At 34.2% G+C, this 25,389-nt stretch overlaps 2 protein-coding genes across 8 annotated transcripts; both read left to right on the top strand.

Moving 5' to 3' along the window:
• Nucleotides 1-2,602: 2,602 nt before the first annotated feature.
• On the top strand, nt 2,603-20,012 carry LOC136235603 (uncharacterized). 6 transcript variants are annotated; one of them, XM_066025396.1, is made up of 6 exons: nt 2,603-2,967; nt 13,359-13,527; nt 13,715-13,999; nt 14,094-14,293; nt 14,376-14,493; nt 14,655-15,675. In XM_066025396.1, the coding sequence occupies exons 2-6, from the start codon at nt 13,365-13,367 to the stop codon at nt 14,777-14,779; spliced, it is 891 nt and encodes a 296-aa protein (XP_065881468.1). In that variant the 5' UTR covers nt 2,603-2,967; nt 13,359-13,364; the 3' UTR covers nt 14,780-15,675. The 6 variants fall into 6 exon arrangements, with proteins under 6 accessions (XP_065881468.1, XP_065881467.1, XP_065881470.1 ...); XM_066025395.1 differs by having other exon boundaries at nt 12,319-13,527; XM_066025398.1 differs by lacking the exon at nt 2,603-2,967 and adding an exon at nt 12,242-13,128.
• Nucleotides 20,013-20,111: 99 nt separating this feature from the next.
• LOC136235604 (uncharacterized) lies at nt 20,112-23,113 on the top strand. 2 transcript variants are annotated; one of them, XM_066025403.1, is made up of 6 exons: nt 20,112-20,318; nt 20,418-20,492; nt 20,573-20,671; nt 20,742-21,047; nt 22,561-22,595; nt 22,882-23,113. In XM_066025403.1, the coding sequence occupies exons 1-4, from the start codon at nt 20,259-20,261 to the stop codon at nt 20,811-20,813; spliced, it is 306 nt and encodes a 101-aa protein (XP_065881475.1). In that variant the 5' UTR covers nt 20,112-20,258; the 3' UTR covers nt 20,814-21,047; nt 22,561-22,595; nt 22,882-23,113. The 2 variants fall into 2 exon arrangements, with proteins under 2 accessions (XP_065881475.1, XP_065881474.1); XM_066025402.1 differs by having other exon boundaries at nt 20,394-20,492.
• Nucleotides 23,114-25,389: the final 2,276 nt, after the last annotated feature.

Genomic DNA, 25,389 nt, shown 5'->3' with positions numbered 1-25,389 from the left:
TTTTTGAAATTCGTTTCTTAAATACCAAGATACTTCCGCTTCAAATCCTTCAGAGTCTAGTAGAAAATGGTTTTGAAGAACCAGTCTCTGAGACTGTGTTGACAAACGCACAACAGCTGCAACTAGAGAATGCTAGAACCAAAGACCATAAGGTGAAGCACTATCTTTTCCGAGCCATTGATAGAGCAATTTTCGAACAGATCTTGGATAGACGCAATTCAAAGATCGTTTGGGAGTCCCTGAAGAGAAAGTTTGGAGGAAATGAACGAGTGAAGAGATCAATTCTTAACTCTTTAAAGAGAGATTTTGAAATTCTGCAAATGAAGAAGGAGAAACTATCATAGATTACTTTGCCAGGGTCATGACAGTAGCCAAAAAAATGCGCATCAATGGAGGAAATATGCAAGACTCGGACGTAGTACAAAAGATTCTTCGCACATTAACAAATCAGTTTACCTATGTGGTGATTTCCATTGAAGAATCCAAAGACACCGAATCCATGTCTGTGGATGAGCTTCAAAGTTGTCTGGTGATACATGAACAGAAGTTCAAAAAGAAGATGGTGGAGAAGAGCAACAACGCCATTGATCAAGCTTTCAAAGTAGAAAGCAATTGAGGCCGAGACAGAGGCAGAGGAACTTACAAAGGTCGAGGACGTGGAAGAGGAAGACAATCATTCTCAAAAGCCACTGTACAATGTTTCAAATGTCATAATTTGGGGCATTTTCAATATGAATGTCCTTAATGGGACAAGGAGGCTAACTATGCTGAGTTCGAGGAGTTAGTTTTGATGTTATATGTGAAAGAAAAGGAAGCCAAAAGGAACCATGCTTGGTTCGTAGACTCTGGCTGTTCAAATCATATGTGTGGAGATAGAGGTATGTTTTCAAACATGGTTGATGGGATACAACATTCTGTTAGATGTGGAAATAATTCTAAAATGCCAGTAGCTATAAAAGGTAGTGTCCATCTAGTATTCAATGGCACTAAATTTACTGTAAAAGATGTTTATTATGTCCCTGATTTGAAAAACAACTTATTAAGTGTGGGTCAGTTGCAAGAGAGAGGACTTTCTATCTTGATTAAAAATGGCATCTGCAACAATTATCATCCTCACAAGGGCTTAATTACTCACACGAATATGAGTACCAATCGAATGTTCGTGCTGTTTCATCAACCTACAGATGTTTCAAGTTCTAATGTTGGTGAATGCTTACATACGACATCTGATCTCACTCATCTCTGGCACCAGCGATATGGGCATTTAAATCACAAAGGTTTAAAAACTCTACAGAGCAAAAACATGGTGAAAGGATTGCCTCAATTGGAGACGTCAAGCATAATATGTGTGGACTGTTTCATTAGCAAGCAACATCGAAATCCAATCCCAAAGAAAAGTAAATGGTGTGCAAACAAAATCCTAGAGCTCGTACATGCAGACATATGCAGTCTCATAGAGCCTATATCCAATAGTGGAAAAAGGTACCTTCTCTATTTCATTGATGACTTCAGTCGTAAAGCTTGGCCCTATTTGCTTAATGAAAAATCAAAAGCTCTCCAATGTTTCAAAATTTGGAAGAAATTGGTGGAAAAAGAAACAGAAGAATTCATAAAATGTTTGAGAACAGATCGAGGGGGAGAGTTCACTTCCCTAAACTTCAAGAATTTCTGTGAAAAAGGAATCAAAAGACAACTCACCATAACATACACCCCTCATCAAAACGGAGTAGCAGAGCGCAAAAACAGAACAATCATGAACATGGTTCGCTGCATGATCACTGCTAAAAAGGTTCCCAAACCTTTTTGGACTGAAGCTGTCACCTGGACTTTCTATGTATTGAATAGATGTCCTACTATGGTTGTTAAGAATGTTACACCACAAGAAGCCTGTAGTGGAGTTAAGCCCTCGGTGCATCATTTCAGAGTTTGGGGATGTGTTGCACATGTTCTCATCCCGGAGGTAAAGCGAAGTAAACTCGATAATAAAAGCTTTCCATGTATTCTATTAGGTGTGAGTGATGAGTCGAAAGGATATCGTTTATTTGATCCTAAGACTAAAAGAATTGTTGTCATTAAAGACGTGATCCTTGAGGAAGAAAAAGGTTAGGATTGGGGGGAATTTTTTGAAGAGCAAATAGAGGCAACCTTGGTGTGGGGAGATGATGATCTTCGTGACGATGATGAGTATAGAAGAGAAGATGATAATGAGAGCAACGGAGCTGAAATACACTACAAGAAATTCATTCTATAACGACCAAATTTAACGAAGGTACCTCTGATACTCTCGTTAAAAATGCTTTTCTACGTGGGTAAAAAATTACTCTCGTTTAAAATTACATTATTAACGACTGTAAATTGAAGTTGTTGTTATTAACACATATTACTGTCGTCATTGATATTATCATTTATTAACTAGAAAAAAGACGGTCATTATTTATTAATACTACCTTCACAATAAATCTTCAGAAATTTGGCGCTAAAATCTTACTAAATTTTTGTAAAAAAAAAATTCCACTCTAAGTAGGAAATCCTATTTTTACGTAAATTAAATAGATATAGCACCCAAATTAATATAGTGGGGTCATTGAAAACAAAACAAACTCTGGAGCAAATCCCTAAATATTGGGGATAATGATATTTTGAGAAGACGATTTCCCCCAAAACCTCACGATGTTAACCTGGCCGCCACGCTCAACATCTCCACGCCTCCACCGTTTCGTAATCGCATTTACATTCTGTATCAGTCTAGATACTTTCACAAGCATAATCCCCAAACCCCACGTTATGCATCATTGTCTCCCACACCATCTCCACACCTCCATTCATTCCATTTTTTTTCTCTATATTCGGTATAGATAAGTTCAGAAAACTTTCACGAGCACCAAAAAGTTGAAGTGTTGAAGCTGTTCCGTAACTCAACGTCTACAAACAGTGAAAAGATAAAGTTGAAGTTGTAGCATAACTCAGGTATGTTTGTTCAATGTTCCAATTTATGAAAATTAAAAGTCAAATGGTGGAATTCATCTTAACATAAGTTGATTTTTTAGTGGAATTGTTAAATTTTCAGTGTTGTATAATTTGATTGTGCTTTTTTTGTTGTTTAGAAATTTTGTTCCCAAATTGGTAAGACTGGTTTTATTTATTTTAGAGAAATTGCTGTCAGTTTTTATTTGCTTAAACTCTGAAATTAGAAACCCATAAAGTAGATTGATAAGGTTAAGCTTTTTAGGGCTAGTACGAATTAAGATTAGAGAGATGAGGGATGTGGTGAACATGAGGGTACAGAGTTAATTGAGTGCAAAAAAAAAAAAAAAACTTATAAATATAAAGAATTAAAAAATTATACAAATTCATTTTCTATGTGTTTGGGGTTCAAATGAGGATACAGTGTCAAGTCCATATTGATAGAAGCAAGGAAAAGGATACAACCATAATGGACAACACGACCAACTTACCCGAATATGTTCCTAGTGCATTGTTTTCCTGAATTTACTGTCTATGAATATGTTAAATTTTGCAATTAAAAAGCCAACTCATAGGTCCAAATGTCCTTTTATCACTTGTCATGGATTATTGATTCATTAGGTAATTCTGTTTTGCAGAAGTATCATTTTGATTACTGTAACTGTTATTTCTTCAATTTTCAATAAAATCCTTCATTTTCTGTTAATATTACAAGGCAATATATAGGTATTATACGAAAGTGTAGAGCAACACTTTTCATCAATGTATTTTCATGTCACTGATTCAATTTATTTATTCAGTTTATCAGTTCAGACATTGTAAAACATGCCTAAAATGTATAACTAATTGTGTGCAACTTTCTACTTCACCCTGGCCAGCTAAAGGCCATCTATTATTTGGAGTCCTTCCCCTACCTTTTTTCTAGAAAAACTCTAAACCTTCAGCTCAAGTGGTAACCTTTGCACCACATTAAAACCTTAAGGTAGAATGATAGTAAATGGTGATATAAAATGCCTATCCTGTAACAGATATAGAAACAACATCAAATGGATAAGTAGTTTAACAAAAAATTTGAAGATACATTAAATAATAATCAAAACAGAAAAAGGTACAGAGAATGATAGTAAATGGTTTTACCAACAATATTTAAGAGTGCTGTTTGTAATTAAATCAACCAAAAAAGTAGTTTTCATATTAACTTGACATGTGCCAACTATCTTATGTCAATATTTCACAAAATATAAGAAACTAAGCAGGGCCGTTTTAAACTTTTTGGGGCCCCTGTGCTAAATTTTTGAATGGTTGAATATCTAAATCACATATGTACTCAATGTAATGAAAAAGTGTAAATAAATCTTATTACATTATATTATTATTTTATTATTTTAAGCTAATATCTATATTCGACTAAGCACATCTTAAATTTTGGGGCCCTTATAATTTTGAGGCCCTGTGCGTTAGCACTCCTTGCACGCCCTCATCTACTCCTCTGAAACTAAGAATTGTATATAATGTAATTATCATTCATTTGTTGGGGTCTCACTTTTAAGCATAGATGAAAATGACACTGCATTTACTCTTATGGTACTGATTACACTATTTAGGATCTTAGAATTAGAAAGAAAGAAAGTCTCTTCTTATTAATCCTATTAGTTCATGGACCCAAATTAGAATATATATTATTTGGCCAGGATAAGGTACCAAAACAGATTTATGGTTATCAATTTTAGGCGCCACGTACAAAATAGCATCAATATAGGCTTGAAGTTTAAAAGAGTAACAATTTAGACCTCGGATAATGGATTGGACACGTCATTCCTATTACTCCATTAAGTTCTGACTTCTCCCTCCACGTACAATTGATAATTGATAGAACTTAACGGAGTAATATCAATGACATGTCTCATTCCGTTATCGAGGCCTAAATTGATATTTTTTTAAAATGTTAAGTCTATATTGGTGCTATTTTGTACGTGGAGCCTAAATTAATACTTCTCCAAAAACCATAAATCTGTTTTAATACCTTACCCCTATTATATTTTATGGCTTCTATATAAGTTATAGCCTATGTAAAATGTCATTTCTATTGATAGGATTTTCACTTCTTTAGAATGTAGTAATGCTATAGGACTTTTCCTAATCAAAATTACTAAGAATTAATGTGTTCGGAATAATTTATTCAAATAATTTATAGTGAAAACAAAGATTGAAAGTAATGTTGTCAGAATTGGACCGGAATTGGATTGCTTTCCTGTTTGGGTTAGTATGGGTTTTTCAATTTGCAACAACCCATCTGAAACTGGTGTCAACATGGGAACCGGATTCACCCTGTTTTTTTAATTATTAAAAAAAAAATTGAAAAGTCATTAGAAAACTCTCAACAACCGGCTTCTTCTTCGATTTTCTTCTGTTCTTAGTCTTCTGCTTTGCTCTCTCAGTCTCGGCTGCTTCCCTTTTGCGTGTTCTCTCTCTTGATTCTTCTCCGCAAGCTATTGTCTAATTTTGCTATGAACTAATTGATTAATTAACTAAATTAACTAGTTGCTGCATGTGCTAAGTTATTTGCTGACTTTATTGAAAAAATAAAAGCTTGGATGAGGTGAACTTAGGAAGAGTTAAAGAAGAAAATCATTTAAGGTTAAGACCTTATGAGCTGAACTATCTTGATGCAACATCAGAGAATGAGTTTTGTCTTTGCTAAGTTTTTGGATTATAATAAGTTATTATATATAAATATATGTTATATTATTTATTTAATTATTATTACGTCATCCAGTCCGACCAATCCGAGTCAATTGGTTGAACCAAATGATCCATAACCCAATTATAAATCTAGTTTAATATCCAGTCAGGTTCTGAAAACATTGTTTGAAAGTTATGCAGAACCCAAATCTAATCACCTGTTATGTGCTATGTTAGCTGATATCATAAAAAATCCAATCCACATTAATCCAAACATACAACTTCTTATTCTTACCTTAAAGTAGTAGTAGATCTACAAAGTCAACAGCTCAAAACATCCTTAAAAACCTACAAACTAATATCCTTAAACCTGGCCATACTAATCATAAAAATACATACCTCAAGGAGGAAAAAAGAATCTAGAAAAATAACTTGTGTATTGCATTAGCTAATTAAATGTGTAATTAATTACAAAATCCGATTTGATTAATATAAGATAGGGGATAAATTTCCCTAATTGTAATCCAACTTGTTAATTAGGATCTGCATGATCGAGTTCTAGAATAAGTCTAGAATAAGAACCGAAATAAGCATAAATCTAATCTGTATGATCTGACCTCCAAAGTAAAGTTTGGAGTGACAAAACACCTATTATGAATCTCTGAACTAGATTGAGTCTTTGATCCCTCCCCAGAAATGAGACTTGTCAAAATTTGAACTTTTCATCTTAAATTTTGTACCTTTGATTGAATTATAGAGCAAAGCATCTGTATTTGAGGTTTTAAAGTTAAGAGTTGTAGCAACAATAATATGTACACGAAACCAACACCCCAAATTATTAAATTGGAGAGGAACATCTACTTAAATTTGTGAAGTAGTTAAAGAATAACCAGAGAATGAAATGAAGATAGAGAAAATTAAGAATTCGGCAATGAAAATGATACAAGAAAGTTCACAACTTTTACATCAATCTAAATAATACAAAGAAGTGAAAATGTATCACTTGCGACAAATACTAGTAGTAGGCAGTAGGCATTGTAAGGTGTAATAGGACCATACTTCTTCTTAGCTTTTGGTGTCCCTCTCATCGGCTAATTTTCAGCCATCACAACTTCCCCAAATGAAAATGTAGTAACAGCAACAGCAGTTGCTACAAACACCAAACCTCTCCATCCATTAACACTTACTTCCTCTTAGCTTCTGGTGTCCCTCTTAGCGGCTCAATTTCAGCCACCGCAACTTTGCCAAATGAAAATCCAGTAATAGTAGTAGCAGCTGCTGCTACAAACACCAAATCTCTCCTTCCATTAACACTTTCTTCTTCATTGTTCTTCATCTCCACATTCACCCTTTCTCCATCTGATACATTTGAGGCTTTAGACACAATAAGACCTCAATGTTGGGCTGTGAAAAATGATGCCATCTAATTTGGAGGCTATCATCATTGTATATATATATATATATGGCTCACCAAAGGAAAACACTTAACACAGCAGACCAGTTCTACTCATGTAACTTTCTCTCTCTCTCTCTCTCTATATATATATAGAACTAGTCAATGAAATATGGTAGAAACATAGAGTTTTTTAGTCACTCAAATAGACAATGGCTCAGCTTTTAATAAACTTGGTCTAGTATATGAAACTGTCAAATTATATTTTTTAGTGTGTGGATTGGTACTGTCACAACAAAAACCCTCATCATGAAGAATTAATTTAAGAAACTAAAATAATACTCTTTTTTAGATGAATTTGGTTAATGGTTTGAGTTAAGTGTATTATTATAATTATTATTACATTTATATTTCAGTGTATTAATTGTTTTGTTGTTGCATGTTCTATTCTTCATGTGTTTCTTTATTTGATGATTTTAGGAGAATGACACCTAATAAAGAATGGATAAGACTTACTAAGATAGATCGGTTGAGTGAAGAGTATAATATTGGTGTTATAGAATTCTTGAACTACGCTTTCAAAAAAACAGGAGAAGCATACGAAATTCGATGTCCATGTGTTAGGTGTAACAACACCAATTTTGGAACTCGAAACTTGGTTCACACACATTTAATAACAAATGGAATAATGGAAAACTATACCTTTTGGTATCATCATGGTGAAAGACGACATGATCTTGATTCTGATGAAGAAGAATATGATGAAGATGATAATTGTAACATCCGTGTCTAAAATTTTTATTTTTCGAAATACATAGCGTTAATTATTTATAAATTTAAATATACTATTGGGTTTAATTTAATGTCTTTAAGTTTAAATTAAAAAGTTTTGGGTAAGTGTAATAAAAAGTTATAAATTCAAGGACCAAAATTGATATTTTTTAATTACTAATATACATACACGTGTAAGTATAGTTGAAAGTAATTTCAACTTATCCTATATAAAAAAAAAAGTAAAGAATAATTCATATTAAAGTAAATGGATTAATATGGTTATGATGTAATGTGCACAAAGCTTTTTACTACATCCAATTAATTAAATTATAATATAAAAACATGGCTTTTATATATGTATGTGTCAATTAAATATGAAAACATGGTTTTCTATATCTATGTGTCAACTAGATATTAAAAGAATGCTTTAATAATAGATGATGTGTCAAAATATAGAATTTAGTGATGACAAGTGTTTCATAAATTGAAATTAAAATAAAAATATACACACAATTATATATATTGGAGGGTATCTTAAAAAGGGGGATGAATGAGGAAAACAAAAGAGTTTTTGTTAGGAATTGGAGAAAAGCGTTTTTGGTCGTTGTTGACGACGATATTTTGGATTAGCTACCGACGACGATATTTCGGATCAGCTATCAATGGATTACACTGATTAATTTTCAGTGACCGACGACGATATTTCGGTAGCTGTATTTGTTATCTAAATTATTTTATCAATGTTATAAGTATGATTTTGAGTAAGTTTAGTTTCAATAGTTCCGTCAAATTTAATAGATTTACGATTAATGAGTTAGCGTCTATCAATTACTCATAAAAATGTAAAATTTAGACAGTTGTCCATTAGATTTATTCAAGTCGGTATTTTAGCATCGTCACTAGTTTAAAAGTATAATCGGTATGAGTTTAAAAGTATAATCAGTCTGAATTAACTATCTCAGTGACCGAAAATAATCCAATAAGAATATTTGGATCAGTAAAATATTTTAAGCGACTTTAACAGTTAGAGTTAAAATAAGTTGAAAATAGAAGGATTAATACGGATATTTTCCAAATAAAGTCGGTATCGAGTCGAATATAAAATTTGTATAAAAATTTGAATATAAAATTAGTTCAAATAGATTTATGACAATATAATGTGTCTAATGGTATATTCGGTCTAAAATAACGATACTCAGTTAGAGATACGCGTAACAATTTCGGTAACAAACATAAACGGTTTGATAAAAGTGTTTAGTTTAAAATTATTTATATAATATATTTGAGTTACTTTGAATACTTCGATTCAATTGTTTAAAATATTATATACTTTGGATTTCGATTGAATACTCTGGATTTTGATTATTGGAAGAATAATTATTATTATTGTGGTACTTTGAAAATCGGATTGATAAAATGAGTTTGACGATTTCTTAAGAATTGTTTTTGAATTGAAGAAACTATTGCGGTTGTTGTTATGATATTTTGAAAGATAAAATGGTTTTGTCCATCTAGGATTGCCCGGGGTAGGAGTTGTAAGTTTTAAGACCATACCTAAGGGCGGTATGGCCAGAGTGCACGGCTGGTAGTCCTAACGTTAGGCAAGGCGAGATATGAATGAGATATCTCGATTATTGATATGATTGATGTTATGATAAGCTACACGGGTGGAATTCGAGGATGGACACACACGCAAATTTTGTATTACGTTTTGATAATGTTTGATGATCTGAATTATAATGTTTTACGATTTATTTGATTATGAGTTGGTTTGTTAAAGCGGTTTGTTCGATTTGATTCGTTTTGATAAAACGTTATTCGATTTGATTCGTTTTGATAAAGTGATATATATATATATATATATAGTAATAAAATGAAATATACAATTAAGTTATTAACGTGTCAATCAACGTGTCAATAAGTTACAATGAGTTCATAAGTTAAGAGAACTACCGGAGTTAAGAGAGCTACCTAAAATAGGTAGAACTACGTGGCTTTGATTCCCGATTTAAAAATTAAAAGATGCTCGGGATACGTAGGAAGCTTGATAGAATTATCAAGTCCAAGCCAAATAATAAATAAAATTTTAGGTAGTCCGAATAAATTTTTATCTAAAAAAAATTGGTTCGGCTTTCAGGATATTAGAAGTTGGTTGTCCTGTTTTCTGTTCATACCCGATGCCGTTTTGGATCGGGTGTGACAATAGTGATAATGATGATGATGATGATTGGGCTGAAGATATTATAAATGATATATATCCTGATATTGAATTGAATGAAGAGGAACCCAATGATGAAGCGAAGAAATTTTATAAGTTATTACAAGATTTAGATAAAGTAGTTTACCCTGGTTGCAAGACCTCTAAGTTGGATGCTCTTGTCAAATTACTATACATCAAAAGTGTTGGTCGGTGGAGTAATAAATCATTTGACATGTTATTGCAAGTGTTAAAAGAAATACTCCCAAATGGTTCTACTTTGCCAGAATCATATTATGAGGCAAAAAGAATTATAAAAGATATTGGTCTCTCTTATGACAAGATTGATGCATGTGTCAAAGATTGTATGTTGTATTGGAAAGAAGATGAAAATTTGGACAGGTGCAAAATATGTGGTCTCTCAAGATGGAAAGATGATATTCGTAATGGGGAAACTAAACTTCGAAAAAATGGGAAGAAAATACCAGTCAAGACAATGCGTTATTTTCCTTTAAAGCCAAGACTTCAAAGATTGTTTATGTCAAAGAAGACATCTTCTTTGATGCGATGGCATAAGGAAGGTAGAGTAGATGATGGAGTTATGAGACACCCTGCTGATTCCCCCGCTTGGAAGACCTTTGATGATGTTCATAAAAACTTTTCCTCTGATCCTCGTAATGTAAGACTTGGCCTTGCTAGTGATGGTTTTCAGCCATTTAATCATTCTAAAACTTCATATAGTATTTGGCCAGTCATATTAATTCCATACAATTTGCCACCATGGATGTGCATGAAAGAACCTAACTTTATCCTCTCTACCCTTATACCGGGTCCTGATGGTCCAAGAGATGCAATTGATGTCTATCTCCAACCTTTAGTCGAAGAATTAAAAGATTTGTGGGAAGTAGGAGTTGCAACATTCGATGTGTCGACAAGACAAAACTTTATGTTACATGCATCCTTGTTATGGACTATCAATGACTTTCCTGCATATGCAAATTTGTCTGGTTGGAGTACAAAAGGTAATATGGCTTGTCCTTGTTGTAACAAAGACACTTGTTACTTGAGGTTAGCTAATTGTAAGAAGCAATGTTATATGGGACATCGCCGATTTCTTGATAGCAAGCACAGATGGAGAAAAGATAAAAAAAAAGTTTGATGGTACTCAAGAATTGAGGCCGCCACCGAAATCACCCTCTGGAATTGATATCATTGCTCAAGTTACTAGCCTTGAGGGAATCATCTTGAGTAAAGACCTTAGCATGCAGATAGAGGTGACAATTTGAACAAGAAAAGCATATTCTTTGAACTTCCATATTGGAGTAGTCTTTTGTTACGACACAATTTGGATGTGATGCACATTGAGAAGAACATATGTGATAATATTGTTGGGACAAGCATGAATGTGAAAGGGAAGACTAAAGACACTATGCAATCTCGCAAAGATTTGGAGGCAATGAACATTCGTCCAGACTTGGATTTGATTCTCAAGGAGGATAAGTTTGAGATTCCTATAGCATCTTACATGTTATCTCATGATGAGAAGCACTCATTTTGTTCATTTTTTAAGCAACTAAAGGTCCCTGATGGTTTCTCATCTAACATTTCTCAAAGTGTGAACATGAAAGAGCACAAAATTTCTGGTTTGAAGAGTCATGATTGTCATGTTTTGTTGCAACATCTAATTCCTCTTGCAATACGTGGCCTCCTTCCAAAAAATGTTTGCGAACCCCTTTATCGAGCTATCTTTATTCTTTATTAGTTTGAGTGCTAAGGCATTAAAGGCAGAAGAGTTGGAAGAAATTCGCAATCAGATTCCTATAACTCTATGTAAATTGGAACAATGTTTTGTTCCTTCCTTTTTCGATATAATGGTTCATTTGCCGATTCATTTGGCTAATGAAGCTTTGATATGTGGCCCTGTACAATTTCGTTGGATGTACCCTATTGAGCGGACATTACATGATTTAAAACTTCTTATTCGTAATATGGCTCGTCCAGAAGGGTCAATTGCATATGGGTATATTGCAAAAGAGTGCATGACTTTATGCTCAAGGTACTTGAATGGTATTGAGACAAAATTTAATAAACCAGATAGAAATGGCGATGGTTGTTCAGATTATTTTGATGGTGGATTTTCCTTATTTTCGCAACATGGGCGATGAATGGGTGGAAGCACATGCATATGTCATAAATAATTGTGATGAAGTCATACCTTTTCTCGAGTAAGTCAATATCTTGAAGATCTATAATTGTATTTTAAATTCTTAAATAATTATGAATAATAATTTCTAAAAATTCGTTGCAGAGAGTATTCCCAGATTCGAGAAAGTATTCATCCACAACAATCTTTTAATGATTGGTTTAAAGATACAATGAGTATATCTTTAAACTCTTCATCAAGAAAATATATACCACGTTTAAATGTCTCATACGTAATTTTATTGTAGGTTGCAAAAATGTATGCATCTAGCAAGGAATCCAATATTTGAGATTTGTTGTCATTATCTCGTGGTCCATCCTAATATGCTACAAACTTTGATGGTTATATTGTGAATGGGTATAGGTTTCGCATTGAAGATTGTGATAAACGACGTAGAACACAAAATTATGGTGTGTGTGTGAGCAGTGATGTTGGAAATGAGGGAGGACCTATTGATTATTATGGGATTTTAACTGAGATTCTTGAATTGCAGTATCTTGGTGAGAAAAGAGTTGTCCTATTCAAATGTAAATGGTTTGACGTTCATGACAATGTGTGGGGATCAAAAATAGATGAATTTGGATTCATTTGTATCAATCCTCAACGTTGTTTGAGAACAAATGAACCATTTATTCTAGCAAGTCAAGCTTCTCAAGTCTTTTATGCTATAGATAATGCTAATAAGAATTGGCATGTTGTTATTAAGACACAACCACGAGATTCATACAATATGTCTTCTCAAATAGATGATGACAATGAGAATTTTGATGATCTTGGTGAGGCTTATCAAGAGGGTGAATCATTCAAGTTTCAATGTGGCACTACATTGAATACAACAGACGGGAAAAATTGGGCACGAAGTGATTCATTACCAATTACTTATGATGTGTCAAAATCTAAAAAGAAAAGAAAGCGGTAAATAATATCTTGAAGCTGAGATTTTTTTTTCAATATGTTCATTATTATTTTCTGATGTATCACATATGTTTGAAGTCGTTATATTATTTGACTTCTTTAAATAAGTAAAATGCTCAGACATGCACTTCCTTTCAAATATGTTCAATATTAATTCCTTATGCTCATTTTGTTTGTGTTCTATAGTTTTCTATTGACAAATATTGCATATACCTTTTTTTCAATTTGAGGTGAAAATGCAATCAAGCCAACTTCCTACTCGCAAAAAGTTCATCCAGCCAGGCAAACTGGGGAACAAAAATCGAGTATTGAGTGCTTTCCAACATTCAAGCGTACCTCATGATAAAAGTACTAAAGACACTCCGAAGGGTGTTACTCCAAGAAAAGAGAACCTTAAAGGTATTTTTCAATTTCTTTAAGGTAGTTTTCCATTTATATAATTTCTTTAAAATAGTTTCTATTTATACAAAATTGATTTTTTTTTGTAAATATATACTGCCTCTGCATCTGCAATTTGATGGTAAAATGTTGTATTTGTGTTATTATATTCGACTATAATTATCTTTATTAAATTAATGCTTTGTAGATGTTGGTTTGATTGTGCATTTTGGTGATTTACAATACCACGATAAAGGTTTCAACGAAGAATGTTGTTTCCTGGACATTTTGAGCATATGCAAAAAATTTGTCGATATTTATTCTGTTGGCTTGAGATTTGCTGATGATGATGGAAGACCAGTACAAAATGATTTAGATGTCTTAAATATGTTCAAAAATTATTCGGGTTCTACAGTCATACATCTTTATGCCAAAAGAGACATAAACTCACGAGGTTTAATATACAAACTCCCAAGTGACAATCCTAATCTAGGTACTTTCATATTATTGCTAAAGATAATCTATTTTAACATTTAGTTATATATCCTATTTCACTCTAACTCTTATCTAAATTTTCATGTTATTAGCTTCTGATATTGCACCCATACCAATAGTGACAAATGTAAAGATAATGGGTGAGCTTAAGGTAAATCAGAAAGTGATGGTATATGGTGCTATTAGTAACGGGGTGGAGACTGCGAGTATTGCCGATTTTTTCATAACTATGAATAAAAAATTGGATATTGAGAATGGTCTTACACCTATCAGCTCACCTAGCAAAGAGAAGGTAAATATTCTTTGTTATTCAATAATTATTATGTTGGACATATTTGCATTATTAATTTATGATGATGATATTGTTTATTTAGGAGCTTGAATTACCATTACAAGCTGTTGGTCAATTTGTTGTTGCCAAACTAACTCCCATGACAGAGGATGGAAAATCTGGTGATCCAAAGTATGCAATATCTCAAACATTTGTTAAGAGTAAGCATCTTTAATTGATGTATATTTTCATTTCAATAAATGTATACTTTCTTGTGCTTGTTTTATTTTGCTTAATTTCCTAAGAAAATAAAACATGAACATTCTGAATTCTTAGTATGAGTTTGTTTCTTCTTTTTAATTCTTTTTTATTCATTTTCTAGGTGATATTCCAAAAATTGTGAGAAAAGTTAGAGGTTGTAATAAGAACAAAAAAATTTGTTCTCTCAAACAAGGAGAGAAACTTGACATATGTTTCTGTAAGTCGTTGTTTTCTATCACTTGCTGATGATGATGCTGAGTCAACAAGTCAGCGTAATTGTAAGTCAACCCGTCAGCAAGAGTAAAATCAAGAAGTCGGAATGCTGAGTTATCAAGTCAGCATGGCTGTGGTCAGCATGGTACTGAGGTGATAATACAGGTCAACATGGTCTTGCTGTGTTACCACTGGTCAGTAGGTCTTGCTGAGTTAGTACATTTTGAGTAAGGATATTTTGGGTATTTTCACAATCTTGTAAAGGCTATAAAAGGTCTGGGTTGGGAAGTAGTTTTATACGAGAGATTCTTAGACTAAGTCATAAGTGTACACTGTGATAATCTGAATTGGGGATTGGGAAAACACGAGAGTTTCTGGAAAAGGAGAAACTGTTTCAATCTTGTTGTAATCTCCATTGATTAGTGAAGTTGCTGGATGTAGGCAGTTAAGCCGAACCAGGGTAAATTCTGTGTGTATTCTTTTGATTGTTGTTTCAAGATCCAATCTGTGATCTTTGTGTACTTTGTTTCTCTGTGTGGTTGATTGATCGTTCGAAGCGTAGTTCAACAATTGGTATCAGAACTAATCAAGAACAGAGCAATGGGTTTTACAAAGATCGAGATCGAGCGTTTCAATGGTAAGGGAGATTTTGCTCTATGGAGACAGAGGATGAAGGCAATCTTGGTTCAAATGAAGGTTGCGAAGGCTCTGAAGGGCGAGAAGGAATTTCTGGCGACAATGACGAAGGAGGAGAAAGAAGATCTTCTTGAATTGGCTTACAGTACGATCGTCCTGTATCTTGGCGATAAAGTGCTAAGAGAAGTTTCGAAGGAAACCTCAGCTGCTGGGGTTTGGCTCAAGCTTGAACAGTTGTACATGACGAAGACACTTACCAATCGGGTTTATCTTAAGGGAAAGCTTTTCGGCTTCAAGATGAACGAGGACAAGCCAGTTGAAGACTATCTTGATGATTTCTCAAAGATCATAATTGACCTAGAGAACATAGAGGTAAAGATTGAAGATGAAGATCGGGCCATAATGATCTTGAATTCTTTACCCCAGTCTTTCAGTCATTTTGTTGAAACCATGAAGTACGCTAGAGAAACACTAAGTCTGGAAGAAGTTCTGATGGCGCTAAAGTCAAAACAGATTGAGGCCAACACCAACACTGAAGCTGCAGAAGGATTGTTTTTTCGTGGAAGGTCTGAGAAAAAGGACTCTCACAAGCCAAAGAACAAGAACGGGAAAAAGTCCAAAACTACATCCTCAAGCAATAAAGAAGGCAAGGTCTACAAGTGTTTTCACTGCCATAAGGAAGGACATTTCAGGAAAAACTGTCCTGAGAGGAATAAGAGTCTAGGTCAGCCTAAAGATCAAGGCGAAGCCGCTGTGGTAGAAGAAGGTTATGAGAGCGCTGAGGTCCTTGCTGTCACTGATAAAGATCCAAACACTGACTGGATCTTGGACAGCGGATGTACGTTCCCTATGACTCCCAATAGGACATGGTTCGAAGACTTTCAAGAGGAAGGTGGGAGGGTTCTTCTAGGCAACAACAAGTTGTGCAAGGTACTGGGTCAAGGCTCCATTAGGCTGAAGATGTTCGATGGTCAAGAAAGGATTATGACCGGTGTGAGGTATGTGCCAGAACTGAAAAGAAATTTAATTTCTTTGGGTACGCTTGATAAACAAGGATACAATTATAGAGCCGAAGGGGGTATCATAAGGATATCTAGAGGACCTTTAGTTGTTATGAAAGGTACCATGAGTAATGGCCTATACACTCTCCTAGGTAGTACTGTGTTAGTCTCTACCGCAAATCTCACCGAGTCTAAAACTGATAGAACCAATATTTGGCACCTTAGACTAGGTCACGTGAGTGAAGTTGGTTTACATGAACTTAGGAAGCAGGGTTGTCTTGGTAAAGATCACATAGGAAAGATAGATTTCTGTGAGAACTGTGTCTTAGGGAAGTCTAGTAAAGTCAAGTTTCCTAAGTCAGCAATACATAGAACCCAGGTGGGAGGACCTATTTTATGACTCTTATTGATGATTACTCTAGAAGAGTATGGGTTTATATTCTAGCTCATAAGAATGAGGCTTTGCAAACGTTCAAGGATTGGAAAGTGTTAGTGGAAAACCAAACAGGAAAGAAAATCAAAAGGTTGAGAACCGACAATGGTTTGGAGTTTCTTGACAAAGATTTCATCACTTTGTGCAAGAAGTCAGGTATAACTAAACATCATACCGTTCCTAGAACTCCACAGCAGAATGGCCTAGCAGAGAGGTATAATAGGACTATCCTAGAAAGAGTTAGGTGCATGTTAATCCAATCCAGTCTCCCTAAGTCTTTCTGGGCTGAAGCAGTGCAAACTGCGTGTTACCTAATCAATAGGTGCCCATCATCTGCTATAGGTTTTAAAACACCTATGCAAATGTGGTCTGATTACCCAGAGGATTATGAAAAACTTAGAGTGTTTGGTTGTTCAGCTTTTGCACACGTTAGACAGGGAAAATTAGAACCTCGGGCTCTAAGATGTGTTTTTATAGGCTACCCTATAGGAGTCAAGGGCCATAAGTTGTGGTGCCTAGAATCTGGTTATAAGAAATCCATAGTCAGCAGAAATGTTGTGTTCAATGAGATGGATTTTCCTTATCGGAAAAACCAAGAAAAAACTTAGTTAGAACCGAGTAGTCCTAAGTCCATTCAAAACCTTGAGAGTGTTAAGAATGAGGTGGAGCTTGAAGAAAATAGTGAAAACACCCGTAAAACCGAGCAAGAAGTCAGTGATGGTAATGATACTGAGTCCAGTCAAAGCTATAGACTTGTTAGAGACCGTGAAAGAAGAGTCCCTAGGGCCCCGGTTAGATATGGTTTTGAGGACCTTGTAGCTTATGCATTTAGTGTTGCTAAGGAAGTACAAGAGTCTGAACCTGTAACCTATAGGGAAGCTGTGAATTCGGTTGACAAGGAACAGTGGCTTAACGCTATGAAGGATGAGATAAAATCCCTTGATAAAAATGAAACTTGGATTTTGGTAGATAAACCTTTTGATAAGAAGTTGGTCGGTTCAAGGTGGGTGTTTAAAAGAAAGGAAGGGATACCTGGTGTAGAGGAACCTAGGTTTAAAGCTAGGTTGGTGGCCAAAGGGTTTACTCAGCAGGAAGGTATAGACTTTAATGAAATCTATTCACCGGTTGTTAAACATAGGTCTATCCGGATTATTCTCTCTCTTGTAGCTCGTTTTGATCTAGAATTAGAACAATTAGATGTCAAAACAGCTTTTCTTCATGGAAACCTGGATGAGGTCATATATATGCAACAACCAGAGGGTTTTGAAATAGGAGATAAAGACCAGCGGGTATGTTTGCTTAAGAAGTCTCTATATGGTCTGAAACAGTCCCCTAGACAGTGGTACATGAAGTTCGATGAGTTTATGATAAGTCAGGACTTTCATAGGTCTAGTTATGACTGGTGTGTCTATAGTAGAGACCTTAGTGATGGCTCTAAGATTTATCTCTTGTTATATGTTGATGACATGCTTATAGCTTGTCAAAACAAAGCAGCCATAAATCAGTTAAAGGCACAACTAAACACACGGTTTGAGATGAAGGATCTCGGGTCAGCAGGGAAAATTTTAGGGATGCAAATTTCTCGAGACAGAGGAAGAAAGAGGCTATTCCTAAGTCAGTCAGTTTATCTGAGCAAGGTGTTAGAACGTTTTGGTATGACGAATTCAAAGGCCGTTCTCACTCCACTTGCAAGTCACTTCAAGCTGAGCAGTAAGCAAAGTCCTCAAACTGATGAGGAAAAGGAAGACATGGAGAGGGTGCCATATTCGAGTGTTGTAGGATGTCTATTGTATGCGATGGTCTGTACACGTCCAGATTTGGCTCATGCTGTGAGTCTCATCAGCAGGTTCATGGCAAATCCAGGAAGAGCTCATTGGTCAGCGGTGAAGTGGGTGCTGAGGTATGTCAAAGGCTCACTGAGTAAAGGTTTGAGTTATGGTGGAACTGAAGCCCTAGTGGATGATGTAGCAGGTTTTGTTGATTCTGATTATGCTGGTAGCATTGACACTAGAAAATCCCAAACCGGGTACGTATTCACTGTGTTTGGAACTGCAATAAGTTGGAGGGCAAGTCTACAGTCAGTTGTGACTTTGTCAACAACCGAAGCTGAGTTTATTGCTGTTATAGAGGCAGTAAAAGAAGCTATGTGGCTGAGAGGAGTCTTAACGGAACTTGGAGTGACACAGATTGATGGTTTGAAGATTTACTGTGATAGCCAAGGAGCTATACATCTGTCAAAACATCAAGTTTTTCACGAGCAATCCAAACATATAGATGTGAGAATGCATTTCGTCAGGGATGTGATTAGCACTCGTACTGTTCAGGTGGTGAAAGTGGGAACTGAGGATAACCCAGCCGACATGCTGACCAAATCTGTTTCAAGTAATAAATTTGAACATTGCTTGAAACTGGTTAGGATGGTCAGTGGTCCTTGAGTGTATTTTCTTCACTAGTTGATGGAGTGAATAGAAAGACAAGGTGGAGATTGTAAGTCTTTGTTTTTCTATCACTTGCTGATGATGATGCTGAGTCAACAAGTCAGCGTAATTGTAAGTCAACCCGTCAGCAAGAGTAAAATCAAGAAGTCGAAATGCTGAGTTATCAAGTCAGCATGGCTGTGGTCAGCATGGTACTGAGGTGATAATACAGGTCAACATGGTCTTGCTGTGTTACCACTGGTCAGTAGGTCTTGCTGAGTTAGTACATTTTGAGTAAGGATATTTTGGGTATTTTCACAATCTTGTAAAGGCTATAAAAGGTCTGGGTTGGGAAGTAGTTTTATACGAGAGATTCTTAGACTAAGTCATAAGTGTACACTGTGATAATCTGAATTGGGGATTGGGAAAACACGAGAGTTTCTGGAAAAGGAGAAACTGTTTCAATCTTGTTGTAATCTCCATTGATTAGTGAAGTTGCTGGATGTAGGCAGTTAAGCCGAACCAGGGTAAATTCTGTGTGTATTCTTTTGATTGTTGTTTCAAGATCCAATCTGTGATCTTTGTGTACTTTGTTTCTCTGTGTGGTTGATTGATCGTTCGAAGCGTAGTTCAACAGTTTCTACAACAATCGTGGCGTTGGAGAGAATCAGAAGTATTGGTCGATGCATTTAGGGAAGATTGTACGTAATTGACATATTTGTCCTGTACGGGTACAAACATGGATGGATATAAGTGATGTCACAAAAAAGCACATGTGGGACACAGTTACAGTAAGTAGTTTCAACACTAATCAATTTAAACTATTTCAATATATATATTTAATAATATTGGCTATAATCAATTTGATGTAGGAGTATTTTAAACATCCTGATATCCAGTCGTACTATCTTCACACCTTAGAGCATATGAAGGAACTGTGGGGAAATTAGAGGGCAGAATTGAATAAAAAGTATGTGAAGACTTGTGAAAGTAAGGTGGAGGCTTTGAAAAATGTGGCTAAAGGCATGGATTCAAAAGATTGGGAATGGCTAGTAAATAACGTATTCTATACAGCAAAGTTTCTGGTATGATTTTGTGCATCTTAAATCTAATTTAGTTAACAAGGTTTTCAATTTGATGTCGGTGGTGTAATTTCATAGGAGATAAGCGTAAGAAATTCTCAGAACAGGGCTTGTCAACAAAGTATGCATATCCATCGTTGTGGAAGCAAGCCTCATAGGGAAGTGATATATGAAATGGTATTTTCACCACTCTTTCAAAATTTTCATTAGTTTGATTATCAATATTTCCTTTCTATTAATTTGTAATCATTTTATAGGGAGGCAAAGACGGCAACCCTCCAGATGTAAGAGAAGTCTTTATTAAAACTCGAAAGATTGATGAAAACATAGTTGAACCAGAAACAAGAAAAAAATATGTAAGTTCCAATTTTTCAAGTCATCCCATTGAATTATATTTATTATATTTGACATAATTAAAATTTGTAGGATGAACTAAAGATGACAATGGAGTCAGAGCCAACTCTTACTAATTTACAAGTTGTGGAAAGGTGCTTCTGACGACAACGCCATGGTCGTGTCTTTGGTTATGGAGGTGGCTTGAAGCGAAAACATTTTGAAAGTACTTCTCAAATCGAAGAACTCAAGACCAAGCTTCATGATAAGGAAGAGGAAAACCGTAAGCTTATGGATCGTTTAGAGCAAATTGAAAATCGATTAGTCCAAGTGGAGAATGAACGTGTGGAACACTCAGATACAAATACTTCATCAAATACTAATGATGAGCATCAAAAGGTACATTCATATCCTCTAATTTCATTATATTGTTACTTAAGCTTGGTTGCATCATTACTCTAGATAAAGTGTCATCCTTATAAGGTCTCTTATTAGTGCTTTCAAGGATTGATATACAAAGGATATGAATGTGCGTTCTCTCAATATTAGTTGACTGTTTCTGTCTAATTATTTGTAGGAAAATGTGCTTGAATATAGGGAAAAAATTGTGTGTGCTAGTTCAATGATAAAAGAATCTAGTTGGTGTTAATTTGGATTGTTTTATATTCACATTCTTTTCATTTTTGTGTGTTTTTTTAATGGATTTAGGGATGCATTATTATTTTTGTTTTCTGCCAAAGTTTGTTTAAGAGCTAACTGGTGATATCGAGTTTTGAAGTAAAGTGAGAAGTTTGAAATGAAATGATACTATGTCTATTATCCTTGCTTTTCTTCATGCTTTGTGTGCTTAGATTTTCATTAGTGTACTGTTGTTGTAAAAAGAAAAAAATCATGTGTCTCAATGTCATATCCCTCTTAATTGTTGTTTTAATCTGGTGCAAAAATCACGTGGGATATATTTGATGCTGATTATTTTAGTTTCAATGCATAAATTACATAACAATCTGACTTTTCGTTAGTAGAGTTGAGTTCTGAGATTTTGTTTGGCTGTGGGATGCGTTTTACAATTTAATGCAAACAATTTATATGAAAACAAATTACTAAACCCAAATACAAACTTAAAAACTTAACTATAAGCAAATAGCTCTAAATTTGTAGAAGAAATTAAGTTGTCCCAGGTTTTAAAAACTATGTTCAGGCTATCAAAATTCAATTGCTTTAAATTTTCAATTAATTTTTGCTTCAGTTTTGGGTTAACAGTTTTGCGTTATTGTGTGTTTTGAGTTTATGTTTGAGCTAAACACACAATTTTCATCATGTAACTTGCTGAGCCTAGTAATAACAATAACAACATGAGATTGTTTGATTTGTCATCGATTATTGGATAGAGTAAGGAATTTAAATTTTCTCAGTTGGATTTTTCCATAGCTTTATGTTTGTCTAAGATTTGGTGCTTTTTTGAGTTTAACTTGGAAATTAGCTGGATTGAATCAAATAATTTATTTCAATAGCCATTGTTGCACATTAAAAACTTGATATAAACCTCAATGTACCTATTTGACAACCTTTAATCCTCATAGTTTATTGCTTGAAAATGGCCCTAACAATAGCGTTTATTTTTGTACTATGCCCTTGAATTAATGAATGATAGTTTACAGGGTGATCAAGTTAATGCAAATTGAATGCTTATGTTGCTAAGGATTTAATAGGCTGTAATTTCTATTCTAATATACATTTTTACAGTTTTTACTCTTGATGCATGATTTGGTAATTACATGTCTCATATTCTCTTGTTTATTCTGTCTAATTATTTATAGGCATTTTTTCATGATGTATAACATGTGGCAGAAAATTAGTTCATAATATTTTACATTAGATCTTTTAATTTTAAGTTCATTTTTTCTTTCTCCAGGGCGTTTAGCTACTCATTTATTCCCCAAAATTCAAGTAAGTTTTTGTTTTACTTTGAGAGTTTTAGTATATATTTAATTTCACCCACAAAATAAAAAGTATGGACAGTGAAAAAGTACTTGAGGTTTATTTATCTTCAAACTTTATTACCTTATAATATAGGAGTATATGATTAATATAGACCAATAATGTTCAATATTATGCCAATAATGTTTATTTTGGTCCATCTTACTAATATAGACCAATACGCTTTGTCTAAGTCTTTGCTTATTCTTTTCTCTTATACCTTTCCCTTATTATTGGATGTTTACATTTGTAACAGTAGAGCTAATTGTTCTGTTCGGTTGGATTATTCTTCTGGGATGAGATTTGGAACAAACTGTTGAAGTAGCTTTAATGAAGATTATATATGCCTTTGATTATATCATATTAATGTACGAAACAAGATGATTTGTTTTCCTATTTTAGAAAGAACAAGAACACATTTCAGTTCATAGTTTTGCACTTTTATTTTCAATCTTGTTAAATGACAAATTGGTTTATATTTTATTGAATTTACGTTTCAATTATTGAATTTGTATTTAGATGATTCTAGTGTCACAACACATTAATTCATGATATAATTACTGATCTCTTAGTTGTAAAATATCACTTCTAATGACAGTACATATAGAAATAATGACGGTCTATTATCTCGTGAGAATGTTATAATGATGATGGTAGAAATTGGAAATAACGACGGTTTATTTTCTTATTAAAAGGTTATAATAACGACTGTTTATTCACTCGCTAAAGTATAATAACAATGACGGTGGTTTTTGGAAATAACGACCGTATATTCAATCATTAACGTTTCATAATAATGACGGTGAAGAACGGAAATAACGATCGTTTATTCACTCATTAAAAGGTCATAATAACGACAGTGAATTATGTGAATAATGACCGTTTATTCACCCATTAATACGTCTTAATAACGACGGTGAAATCAGTTAACAACGACGGTCATTATTGTCCTAATTATTGAGTAGTAAGGACAGGCTGCATACCGTCGTTGTTTTGTTTTAACGACGGGACACGGTATACCGTCGTTAATACCTTTAGCGTCGGAGGTTTTAACGAGGGTGGACGACGGTATATACGGTCGTTATAAGTTAATAACGACGGTATTTATTTAATTAACGACGAGATTAACTCTCGTTATAGACCAAATTTCTTGTAGTGATAGATACAGATCTTGATAGTGGGGCAGAAAACATTTTGAGACAAGAAAATAGTGAAGGAGAAGAGCAAAATGAAGAAGGGGCATATAAAACAATGAATAGGAGAGATAGGAGGATGCAAACTTGGATGGGAGAGTATGTAAGTGGGGAGGATCTAAGTGAAGAAGACGAGACAGCCTATATGGTAGCATCACTACAATAAAATCGCTTTTTGGTAACAAGCTTTGGCAACAATGGAAGAAGTTGTTGCTATAAACGAACGTTAGCAACCAACTTTTTTGAGTCGTTACAAAAGGTTGTTACTGTAAATTTATTTCGACGGGTGGGATTTGATGAGAAAAGGTAATAACTTTGGCAACAATGTCTTTGTTGTTATAAATGAAAATATTTTTACCAACAACTCCATGTTGTTACTTTAAATGAAAGCATTTACTACAACAACGCATTGTTGTTGCTGTAACGAAAACATTTATAGCTACGACAAAATATTGTTGCTGTAAATGAAAGTATTTACAGTAACGAATCCGTGTTGTTGCTGTAAATGAATGTATTTACAGTAACGAATATGTGTTGTTGCTGTAACAAATCAATTTACAGTAACAACTCTATGTTGTTGCTGTAAATGAAAGAAATTTTTAACAACGACCCTATGCTGTTGCATAAGAATTAAATATTTTTTACAACAAAAGAGATGGTTGTGAAAGAAATTTTTAAACTAATTAAAAAATAAAATAAATACATATAATATAAAATAAATATTTAAAATTATATACTATATTTAGTAAATTATATAATTTAAATTGAACTGCAAAATATTACAAAAAATGACATTTCTTATTTTTTTTATATTAATAAATTTTAACTTTAAATATAGATTGAATAAATTTTAGAAGTTAGTAATTCAATAAATAATGTTGTAAATAAGAGAATCCATTCCGTAATGAGGAAGGTCACATTATTAGTAATATTAATTAATTATCTATTTAAAAATTATATTTAGAAACCCTAATCATATTCTCTTCGAATGAAACACATTAGCTGCTCATTTTCTTCTTTGTGCTTTCTGTGCTTCTTTCTTTGAAACCACAGCCACCCACCCTTTTCTCTTCCTTTATCTCACAACCTTACCTTATTACTCAGAATTCTCCATGGTTACTCCAGATGCACGAACTCCGGCGGAAAACAGGCTCCTTTCTACCAACGTCAGCAGCTCTCCATAACCTTCCACATATTCGTTCTCACTCATCGTGGTTAGTCTTTCATCTCTTGGTTCTTTCTTTCTTTTCCTTCCAAATTTCATAGGGTTTCTTCGGAATCAACATCGATCTTGGTTTCCATCCATTGTTTTTTCGATTTCGACTGTAGTAAACACACGGCACGGGAAGCATAACTGTTTGAGTCCTTATTGAGCGGAAGAGTGGAGGTGAAATGGGGTCTAGTTCGAATCTGATACAGCTCCGAGGTATGGTATTTTCGATTAGCTTTAGTATATTTCGGTACATAACTGGTTTAGTTGATGCTTTTACTGTGATTAATTGCAGTCTATCCATCAGTTTTATGCCCTGCCTATCAATACTAAAATGAATCATCTGCAGCTTATCAATTTC

This window comes from Euphorbia lathyris, chromosome 7 (genome assembly GCF_963576675.1).
Source record: "Euphorbia lathyris chromosome 7, ddEupLath1.1, whole genome shotgun sequence".
Lineage (NCBI taxonomy): Eukaryota > Viridiplantae > Streptophyta > Magnoliopsida > Malpighiales > Euphorbiaceae > Euphorbia > Euphorbia lathyris.
The sequence above is the reverse complement of the archived record's forward strand: the minus strand, read 5'-3'. Positions and strand labels throughout refer to the sequence as shown.

What these genes read in the sequence shown, in the direction of transcription:
- LOC136235603 (XM_066025396.1), top strand. Translation starts at nt 13,365, where the DNA reads ATGCAATCAAGCCAACTTCCTACTCGCAAAAAGTTCATCCAGCCAGGC. An exon ending in AAGAAAAGAGAACCTTAAAG is followed by an intron (nt 13,528 to 13,714) that starts GTATTTTTCAAT and finishes AATGCTTTGTAG; the next exon opens with ATGTTGGTTTGATTGTGCAT. An exon ending in ATCTCAAACATTTGTTAAGA is followed by an intron (nt 14,494 to 14,654) that starts GTAAGCATCTTT and finishes TTCATTTTCTAG; the next exon opens with GTGATATTCCAAAAATTGTG.
- LOC136235604 (XM_066025402.1), top strand. Translation starts at nt 20,259, where the DNA reads ATGGATTCAAAAGATTGGGAATGGCTAGTAAATAACGTATTCTATACA. An exon ending in TCTATACAGCAAAGTTTCTG is followed by an intron (nt 20,319 to 20,393) that starts GTATGATTTTGT and finishes GTAATTTCATAG; the next exon opens with GAGATAAGCGTAAGAAATTC. An exon ending in GGGAAGTGATATATGAAATG is followed by an intron (nt 20,493 to 20,572) that starts GTATTTTCACCA and finishes ATCATTTTATAG; the next exon opens with GGAGGCAAAGACGGCAACCC.